Here is an 11,053-nt window from a genome sequence, read left to right on the forward strand (position 1 = left end):
AAAGTGTGTGAAAGAAACTGTATTTATCGAAGAATTGTGATGTAAAATGAGACCAATAGGAATAAGCGATAATATGACGAACAGTGTTTAAAGTATACATGATGTTAAGTTTTGAGTAAAATGTTGAGTAGGCGAAACAACCGGATTTTTCGAACTAAGAAACAAAAATGTAGTTTGAGCTTTTAACTTAATTGACTGTTTTACACACGATGTTAAAAATCATCAGTAAAGGTAACCTACGATCATTCGCGTATAATTTTAATTATTTTATTTATAACAGCATTATTTATAGACTGAGATAAATCAGTTTGTAAAATATTGTAAAGATTTTAATTTATAATGCAATTTAAGCAAATATAATGTATTGGTGATTATGAGAGGAGGGAGTTGGTAAAAGAATTGGAGATAAACTATGGACAGTAAAAGTGGAAGATGAAATAACATACACCTTTGATAATTCAGGAAGATGGAATAAATATAAGGCTAAATTAAGAGTGAAAGATACCAATTCTTCAGTGAATGTAGGAATTTTTATGCAAGAATACCAAATGGCAAATGTCTGTTGGATGTTCATTGGATCCAGAATGGCATTTGGTGTCCTCGATGGTAGGTATAATGTTGTCGACAGAATTTATTGCAGATTTTGTAAAAAAAAAAATATATAAGGTACGCCGAGATCAAGATTTGTAGTAAGTGGTGTGACGGAATTGAAGTTGAGAGGAGACGAAAGGAGTGGTAAGTATTATGCACAATCGAAAAGTGCTGAATAAGATTTTTTAACATGAAGATCCCCAAGGCGATGGGTGGACCACGTAGAAGAGAAATCTAATCTGCCGCTGGACCTCCTACTCAGAGAAGTAGAAGATCGGGACCGATGGAGACAGATCGTGGAACGTGTCTACTGATGGGTCACCAATTTTCAACATCGAAAGCCGGACTAATGATTATGACTCACGATTCAGTTAAAAGGATGTCGTGAGTTGCAAATGACATAAACTTTTTAAAGTTGGACAAAAAAAAATTGAAGGAAGGAAAGAAAGGAAAAACAATTATCATAACGGGTTAGTGGTTGTACTTAACTGGGCTTTTTTTTTTTGGCAGGGCCTGAGCAAAACCACGAAAAACCTTTTGGGGATTATCGTCTGATGGCCAATATTCGAACCCGAGACCTCCCGTATACGGTATAGGGTTCCTAAACACCAGACTATATAACGTTTGACCTTTTCATTTTAACCCTTTAAATAAAATTAGTATCTATATATAAAATTTGTTTTAACATTAAGTTTCAATGCATTTTACCAGCAGTGTAGTTGCGGGTTTAGTACGAATCTCAGAACAAACAGCGGTCATGTTTTTAAACAGCATTAACTAAATTATATTTGTAATGGAGACGATTTGCGTTTTCTTTGCGGTACGTAATGAACTTTTAAATTATCGCTTTCTCTCTGTCATACAAACTGTGTTGTTGTTAACAGTCGATAAATAAACTGCCAGTCTATATAACTAATGCTCAGAGCGTCTGGGAGACTTTAAAGTTCCTCTTCTCAATAGCTTTGATACGCTAAAGCGCCTTAATCCTGGGATGGATGATGGATTAATAACTTTAAAAGGGCCACGATCGTTTGTTTCCTTGGGATTAATCTCGTTATTACACGCAATGTAACCTATAAACTTAGCAAAGACGTTGATAAATAATACAAAAATCAAATTATTGAACTATGACACCGAATAACGGATCGTTAGATAGAATAACAGCATCATAATAAATGCATTTGATGAAACGTAAAATAAATAATAATAAATTAGGTAATATCTATAAATAAAATATTAAAATAATATTTTTCTGATACCGTATAAAATTTCAGACTACGTATTGAAAGTGCTGTAGACTTAAAGATGTTTATTTTACAATAGACCCTGTTCTGAGTACATCATAGACGTACATTAACACTTCTACGTGGATGCGGTTAAGTAATCCGTATAAACCTAGTCTTTTACTTACGAAAAAAAAAATTGAAAGGATTTATATTGGCTCGTCTAGTGGAAAAGCTGTTCTACGTTGGCTCGCTGGCAGGAAGTGGTGTTCAATGGAAGACTATTTTTCATATTGATCTATACAGTTTTTCTCCCTGACTGGTATTATGGGGCGAACTATTTGTATTGTGTCCCACACTCAACAACAATTTATAGTGGAGATGTGAAGGCATATCGACTTGCTACTAGTAACATACATAGAATCTTAGCTCCATATCCTAATAATTAATGTAGGTAGTATTACTTTTCCTAGTATAAAAGGTTTTAAACAGAAGAACCAAGCTGACGCTTTTAGTAGCATATCTAAACTTTTGCGTAATCACATATAGGCCTATTATTTAAATTATAAACGCGATGTAAGGTTATATATCGTGTAAATGGATCTCTTTAATGTGAATAAAACATATAACTGAGACATGCTGTAATAGACTAACTATGCTACACGTAATCTGTTCATGAAGTTTCAAATTTAAAAGCCCCCATTCGTGGCTCGCTAAATACGGTATTTAAATTTGTATCTTTTTGGTTTATCGCAAATGAATGTTTTTAATTAAATTGAATTATTCAAATGTTATAACAGAACGGAAAATAAACAAATTATGAAACCGGTTGAGAGAAATATTTAAAAAAAAAATTGGCTAACTTTAAATTTGGATCCTGATTCTAAAATTAATTCCACGAAGCAGATTCTTTCCTGAGAAATTACTTGTCACTCTGATATTCAAGAAATTCACAGCTATTTATTCATAGAACCGGAATATTTATTACCCTATCCGCAACAGCCCACCCCTGATCCCTAGCCTAAGCCAGATTAATCCCATTCACATCCTTGCACCCTCTTATCTTGACGTACGTTTTAATATTATCCTTGCATCTATGTCTAGGTCCCCTAAGTTGTCTCTTCGTTTCCCTATGTAATTATTTCTGTTCTGTTGTTTAATTTTCGTCGTTCGGAAGCAAGGATATTTGCAGTAACAGAATTTAAATTAATGAGTTTATCTACACACACATGTGCATGGGCGAAGCTTTCATGTTATCCGTGTTAGCTGGGCTAACACGGTTAACATGAAAGCTCAACCCTTGCAAAACCATCTTATGCCTTTATTTATAAGCCGATAAATCATTCACTGATTTCGTCAACAGTAATGATTAATTTGTGAAACCGAAGCGCTAGGCTCCTATCGCCCTGAAATACGCTAATTTATGGTCGTTCAAATTATTGTGATATAGGCCTACATATTTCTTGAAAGCTCGTGGGTCTATTTTAAAACTTAAAAATTGCCGGTTCCGAATAATTCTTAATGCTCAGATGGAGCAGTGGGCCGCTGAATATTCTGTAATGAAACATCAGAATTAGAATTGTTGAAGTAAAGAATGTGAAATATAATTTAATAACGAAAACCCTGGAGACCAATATAAGAATTAAAATATTAATTGAGACGATACTTGTGAATCTTATTTAAGATTGTGAATAAGAATATTCTTTATTGATTTGTTCACCGATACCTTAATGTTTTTTGACTTATGAGTCAGTCCACAGGGATTCACGTAGCCTAATTACACTCTTAGTAACTTTACGGACCTTAACTTGAATTAAAAATTTAAAAAAATACAGTACTTCACAAAGAATTATCAGTAATATCAAAATAAACATTCCCTATGTAAGAAATTTGTAGGCGTATCGTGAATGAGAGATTTCATGACTTTTTCAGCTTCAAAATTTTACGTCGCTAAATCTCTGATTACTACTAAATTTTTTGGAATAACTTTACAGAATGGCGACCCACGTGGAATTCGGATTTTGTGTATCGTGAAACTATGTAGTTTTCTATGTGGTTACCAAGTTCTCGGATGAACATATCGTCTCCATCGTCATGGTATGAGTGAGATAGGTGTGATAAGTGGTTAACCACCTACAAGATTACAAACCTTAACACTGTATTTGTTTATTATGTGGGTAATTCTAACCTCTCTGAATGTCTGTTGTATTTACAGCGTCTTGCAAGAATATTTATTGAGCTCATTTCCCTCTTTGATAGAAAGCTATTTCTCAGTTCTTACATTATAAAGATTAGTCCTACTTCTAAGTGCTTTGAATTCATTTTGTTTCGACATATGTCGTAATCATCTTCAGGTTCCTTATTATTCCTAATAAAAATAAAAACTGGTATCACAACCTCAGAAATCCTCAAATGTCTCCCTCTGGATTCCTATAGTTTTACAGTTATTAGACATAAACATAAACTTACATAGCCTTTCACTAAACTCTTATCAGTTTATTTGGGGTTATTAATAATGAAACCCTTAGGAGAGCCGATAACACAACATATTGTCATTGTTCTAACATGCATCAGAATTACAAAAACTTCTTTAACGTAGATATGTTAAACCATAGGAGAAGACAATTAACTAACTATCGGTCCTCCACATTAAAAAAGACTCGTTGTTGAAACTATTAAAATATAAAATGATGGCTTTACGCGTAAAGAATTGTTAAAATTATAAGTTAAATTTAATCTCTGATTAATATCAGTTTATACGCTGTACGTATTTAATGGTAATTTGACAGACGTTAAAACATTCGTGACTCTGCACATTTACGTGTGATTATCATAGCAAAATCTGTTGTTGGAGATTATTTTCTGTGGAACGAGAATGGGACTGTTGTGCGTTATCCTAAGCGTTCTTTCTCGATTCCTATAATCTGTTTGGACACTGAAGAATGTTGCTGCTTCGGATATATTTATCCTTATATATCTACGTTTCTTCTACGCCTCTAGAATACATTTTATTATTTTATTATTTCTTAATATTCTATGCTATATTATTATTATTTAAATTCGTAACTTACTTACATTGACGTTTTAACACGTGCATTTATTAATTTGACTTTTTTTATGATGTATATGTTTTGAGGAATACATTTCCAAGTAACATTTCAGGTTCTGACGACAGCGATAATTAAGATGACTGACCTCTGAGTGGTTGAGTCGTGTAGTCTTGTAGCAGATTAACGTTATTTTAAGAGATGTTTTCTGTGTCCATCGTCAGGGCGATGATGGAATCAGGAAATACCTCTGAAACTTCATTCAACTTCTACCAAACAACACAGCGCAACAACCCAGAAGATTTCTTTTTAATGTTGATTCACTTACTGAAGTACAATATCAGTGTCGTTCTTATCCATATGGCGCAAAACCCAGACTCGCAATGTCTACCACTGTGTCCCCCCAGACAGAATTCCTCCATTCGCGAAGCCCTAAACGCCGCGGACTCATTCACTCTGAGATGAGGGCGACTTACCGAAGGGTTTGGCATACATCTCCGCATGGGATCCGGTGAGCGGTATGTGGGCGAGTATCGGCCAGGAAAGCACGAACTCGGGGCGCTGATCGGCGGATGTAACGACGGCTTCCCGTTCATCATCTTCTCCGGCGAATACATGGCGACAGTGTCCACTACAAGGATAACAGTCTAGAGTGTTGAGTTCAGCCCTGGACTAACTCCACGCCACCACGACGCACAGTTGGATCCAACAACAACATAATTGCCACCAACAAAACTCAGCGACGGTAAATAATGTCCTGTTTGTTCCTTCAACCCGACTTCGTACACTGTGAAATTTCCGTACAATGGACGCGTTATTTTGGGGCGACGAGCGACGGGGCGGTTTCAAGATGGGGACGGAAGAGGAAGGGTGCTTTCCGTGACGTCACGTGGGTATTGAAATTCTGGAACGCATGCGTTGACCCTCCCACTCCAGCAGCCATTCCATGAAGCTAAAAACCTATAGGCTTTACTCCAGTGCCGTATATGCTGGAGGGTTGGCTTGAATTATGATGGGATGGGGGAGGTTACGAAACGCTATCATCCCTTCCCTCAGTGCACCCTCTCATACACAATTATTCCACTCAACCTCATTCAGATGCTTTTGAAAATTTAATTGAACATTTGATTTGACCTGGCACTTTCTACTTTAATTGATATTTATTTTTCCATACGATCGCATTGTAGACAGTACGTGGACTCCGCGCTGGTTGCAACGTTATTTATGGATTTATTATGAGGTAACGACGTGTTGTTTTGGCAGCGGCACACGGCTCAGATATCCACTGGCCCTCTCAGTTCCACCCCGTCCTTACATCCCAAATCACTCGCTCTCCATTTGAATTCCAATACACGTCTGAAGTTTCCAGGTCTTAAACAGCGTTCCTTTACAGCCAAGGATGAACTTTGAAGACGAAAACAGGTACTGATACGCGGCGTAAGATGCAGATAGCGGTCTGCTTTCAGCTCCGACCTCTTTACTCTCTGTATATAAGGCTGATTGAACTCCAGACTCGGCCAATATTTAGTAGAGAACAGAAACGTCCCTGAAATTGAAAATTAAGTACAGAAATATAAGAATTATAGAAAAATAGTTTTCTCGTGTTATAAGTTACGTCTTAACAAGATTTTGTCGTAGTGCAATTCTTTCCTTAAACAGCATTAAATAGCTTATCTTTCTAATGGTGAAGTTAGGTGTTTTCTTTGTGGTACGGACTGGATCTTTAAATATTTTTAGACGGGCTTCGGTTTCAAAGGGTTATTCAGTGTACATTTCACAAACTTCAGTGATTTTTTTTTTTTTTTTGAGAACTGTTCTAAACACTTTTAATACGTGCAGTCTTTATCAGTTTTACGACAGTCAAATGAAAGCAACTTCCATCAGTTACTATGGTAGCCATCACGAAATCGCAAATATTTCAAGGTCATAGTAATTTTTTTGAAGACAGGCTCCAGAATATTGTTCCATTGGACACGATCCTGAGACAGTTCCTGTTCCCATAACCCATTCTCCGTAAAAACCATTTTAATATTATATCACCGACTACTTTTATCTCTCAGTCTCTGGTTATTAGACATGCAGCATGCAATCAGACGCAATCATATCTCACAGGATTGAGACAGATTTTATGTTTGTTAACGCTAGAGCAGGTAAAGACTATTATAACACATATTATTATGTCACTTAATAGGCCTAATGTTGTGTGTCTTCGTATCAGAAAGAAATATGCATAATCCCTGTTATATTACGACTCAAAACTTTTGAAAGGGACGGAGTTGGCTATAACATTGCTCCCTACATTAGAGCTGTATTTTAGTTTGGTTTTGACCGAGAGTTCTCAGTCCGCGGCCCGGCTGTGTGTTTTTAAAGAAGGATTTCAAATAAATAAATACTGTTTATCGTAGTACTGACAACGTGGGTTACTGTCAATTCGCAGAAATTTTTATTACATCTGATATTCTCAAGCAAGAACAACTGCAGATACACCTGATAACTTATTTTGTCACAGAAAATCATTTAGAAGCGCGAATCTGCTTGTTAGCGTTTTAATACAAACTGTCATGACATTTCTGTAAATTTCGTATTTTTATGAAACTTTGTGGCCTGCTATTTGGCAAAGCATAAGTGTGGTTCCAAGTCCTTGGATCTTAGAGCGAGAAGACGTTCATGGCGATTTCATAACATCTTTTTCTTGTGAGAAAGTAATTAAAAGAATAATGGATATATGTAGAAATAAAAATTAAAAACGGATGAAAGAAAGATACATTCTCACTCAAAGAGTGATGCCAAAACTTGTCTGATGCTTTGGGTCGTAATATCTTAGTGACCAGAAGCATCAAACGTCTGTCTGCACATTTGTGTAAGAGTTTCATTTTGTAATATGTGAATTATTGAAGCCTCCAAGTGGCAATATTTTATATAATTTCTCTCCTCATTCCATTTCTCACCGCGAGAGGCCCCTGGATGTGGTCAGATCAGCTGTGGTCAGCGGTCACTCGGCAGGTGCATTTACATACTCACTGGGTTATTTGGTTTATCAAAAATACGCGTGGGAGAACGAGAAAACAGAATACATTTTGGTGATTAATAAAAATCAACCTCAAACAATAGGCCCTGCATCTAACATTCGCTGGGTGTATAGATTAATACAGGCAGGATACTCCATTATTAATCGTTTGTTTAGGCTTCACATCCGATAAAATGGATATACACAAAATGAAAATTAAAAAAAAAAATTAGCTTGCTCAAAAAATAGTCCACAATTTGTGTAAATAAAGAACTTCAAGTAGATAGATGGGTCCATCAATGATTTGTGGGCCCCTGCCATTTGTATATATTTGCCCGAAAGCCACTCAAGGGTTTGTGCAGTACAATGGAAATATCATCATCACGGGTTCTACAGCCTATTACAAGCCTTGACCGTCCCAGTATAATGGAAACAGGCGGCCGAATATTGAATATTGAATATCGGGGGCCTACTATTGAAGTCTGTGTTTCGAACCTTACATTCTCAAGTTGGGCTCCAGACAGAAATGAAGGGTTATTGTCACTCAACCGCTACGGTGGTCTAGCGGTCAGAACACTAGCCTTGTAAGCCTGGGGTACCGGGTTCAATTCCCGGTGGTGCTCAAATTTATAACTTGTGTTGGGCAAGGCCGTGGTCTAGGCAACACGGAGTTTTCCTCCGTGGCATCCCAACAATTACTCCATTCACACACAGAAGAAGGCAATGGCAAACCACTTCTGGATCATCTGCCAAGAACGTATATGAACAGGTCCCAGTCCGAGAAAAGGATGGAAGGATCCTGTTCATATGGACCTGTCGTCAGACAGAACACTAAAAATAAAAAAATAGTGTCACTCACTAGTGGCCCAACTCCTGTATAGAATTTATATTAATTAAATATATTAATTATTATTGAATCAGCTAGTATCTAGTTAAAGTTACCAGGGTCTAAGCAGATAATTTATTTACTTATAGTTAAGTCAATATATTGTTACTCAGCTACTGAATTTTCTTTAGTTAGTTCGGTTGTTTTAATTGGCTGGTTAATCGGTTTGTTAATTTCGTTAGTTTAATTCGTTAAATGGATACCAGGTCTTAGTTGTTGTTTTTTTTTTTAAAAAATTATTGCTTTGTGTAGGAGGAAACTTTTCTGCCCTTTCTTATTAATTATATTTTGCCACAAGCTGAAATTATTTGAGTTTCGTTTTCCTTGGCTGCTAAACAGTTTGTGTTGGCCATTAATACAGCTTCATCCTCTTACCCTTGTGGCGCTCCTGTTACCGGCGGAGTGATTTGGAAGACGACACGACGTCCGTATTGTTCAGAAACAAGAAAATGTCAGCCATGCTACGAACTACTCGTCTTTTGAAGATGGATGTGTCAACAAACTATTTCATACGCCTTAATACATTTAAGTTTCACAGCAAATATTCCATGTAATACTACAGCGCAAGTTATTTTGAGAGTTAATAGGATTTGAAGTTTTCAAGGCGGTGAGTCCGAAAATGGCTGACTTCTGGGTTGTCGCGCCGTGTAGTCTGGTGGAAGTTTACTGACGTTTCGGAGGTGGTTACTGCTTCCATCATCAGGGCATCAACCCAGAAGACAGCCATCTTTTTCGCGAGACGTTTTCTTTGTGTCCTGAACAAATGTCAAACGCCAGTGTGACCCTTTGAAGCCGAAGCTCGTCTAAGTAACATTTAATATAATTCAGTCCGTACCGCGAAGAAAACACTGCACTTCACCATTACAAAGATCAACCGAGTAGGATCTGAGGTTTTCAAGGCGGTGAGTCCGAAGATGGCTGACTTCTGGGTTGTTGGTAGAAGTTTACCGACGTTTCAGAGGTCCTTACGTTAAGTCATCGTCCTGATGATGGAGGCAGCAAGGACCTCTGAAGATAGCCCCATCCAAATACCGTCGGAAAACGGCAGTCAGTAGACGTCGTTCACTAAGGCAAGATCACGTAAAGCGACTTTAAACCCGTGGTGTCAGGTTCGCCGGTTATAAACGCAGAGGTTGTCATGTCTCTAAAGTGCACAAAGCCCGCTGGAGTGCGGGGGACACGTGACACAGTTGTTTGCTATTGTTCCTTAATCAGCAGACGTAATGCCGCATGATTCACGTGGACAGGATTGGGTTAACGTGGCGGACACGTGCCGAACTCGAGGGTACGACATAGAGGAGTCCTGTCGCACTTGGACGCGTGCGGAAATGATTACGGTGGATGGCAAGACACAGGTAGGTCCAGAGACTGACAAGTGTCTTTACTCTCGATTTGTTGCTCATTGAAATGAAACAATCCTAGAAGTATTGGAGGTTTCACCATTGAAGAGCCATGACAGTTCGCAGGTGCGTTGAAGCTGGTGACTGACTTGCTTAAAAGAAGTGTTCGTTTGAGTGTCTAGCGGTGGACCACGTGCGTCTCAGTGTAGTATCGCCTATTTTTTTAAAACACGCCCTTCACTAATTTCCACGTGTAGTTTTCCTTGATATTATTATATATTATTTAAATCTTGTCCGTCTAATCATAATAAATTCTTATTAAATATTAAAATATTACAATAATTAACATTTAAAATATTTAAAATATTAAATGATGTTCTTTATCGAAATATCATCATTTTTCAAAAATGCTGGTCTAATGTAAATCGAATATTTCGATAAAGAACATCATTTAATATTTTAAATATTTTAAATGTTAATTATTGTAATATTTTAATATTTAATAAGAATTTATTATGATTAGACGGACAAGATTTAAATAATATATATTTATTATATCACAATATGACGCAACTTTACCATCTCTTGATATTATTGTTAATAGTAATTTGTATCGTAATCTATTTATTTATAGTTTATTTAAATACGCTTTCAGACTGTATAGCGCATAACGAAAGGAAGATAGTGAATAATGAATTTAAAAGGACGTATTTAAAATTATCTTACTTATTAATGAAGATGTCATTAATACTTAAAATTAAGACTGTTATTTTCAGTGCTGCCAAAGTAATAATAGCATAGTAGAAAGATAGTTCCTATGCGTTCCACAAGTAAACACGTACCTTGAAACGAATAACTCACGCATATCAAATGGCACATTTGTTAGGTTAAACTTAACATCACCAGAAATATTAATTGTGTTAGAAAATCTTTCTTTTCTTTTGCATAAGTGACATAGA

The 11,053-nt window shown here is 36.6% G+C and overlaps 1 protein-coding gene across 2 annotated transcripts in view; it reads right to left on the reverse strand.

Moving 5' to 3' along the window:
• acj6 (abnormal chemosensory protein 6) overlaps window positions 1–5,670 on the reverse strand; it is a 79,912-nt gene extending 74,242 nt beyond the window's left edge. For both annotated transcript variants that reach the window (XM_087360883.1, XM_087360882.1), the window contains exon 1: window positions 5,338–5,670. In XM_087360883.1, coding sequence (XP_087217009.1) covers window positions 5,338–5,478 — 141 coding nt within the window. In that variant the 5' untranslated portion in view covers window positions 5,479–5,670. The remainder of the gene's footprint in view (window positions 1–5,337) is intronic.
• Between the last annotated feature and the right edge of the window lie 5,383 nt (window positions 5,671–11,053).

Source organism: Zootermopsis nevadensis, unplaced genomic scaffold, assembly GCF_977971745.1.
Source record: "Zootermopsis nevadensis isolate Lab colony 2312 unplaced genomic scaffold, Znev_1.0 Znev_ptg000050l, whole genome shotgun sequence".
Taxonomy (NCBI): Eukaryota; Metazoa; Arthropoda; class Insecta; order Blattodea; family Termopsidae; genus Zootermopsis; species Zootermopsis nevadensis.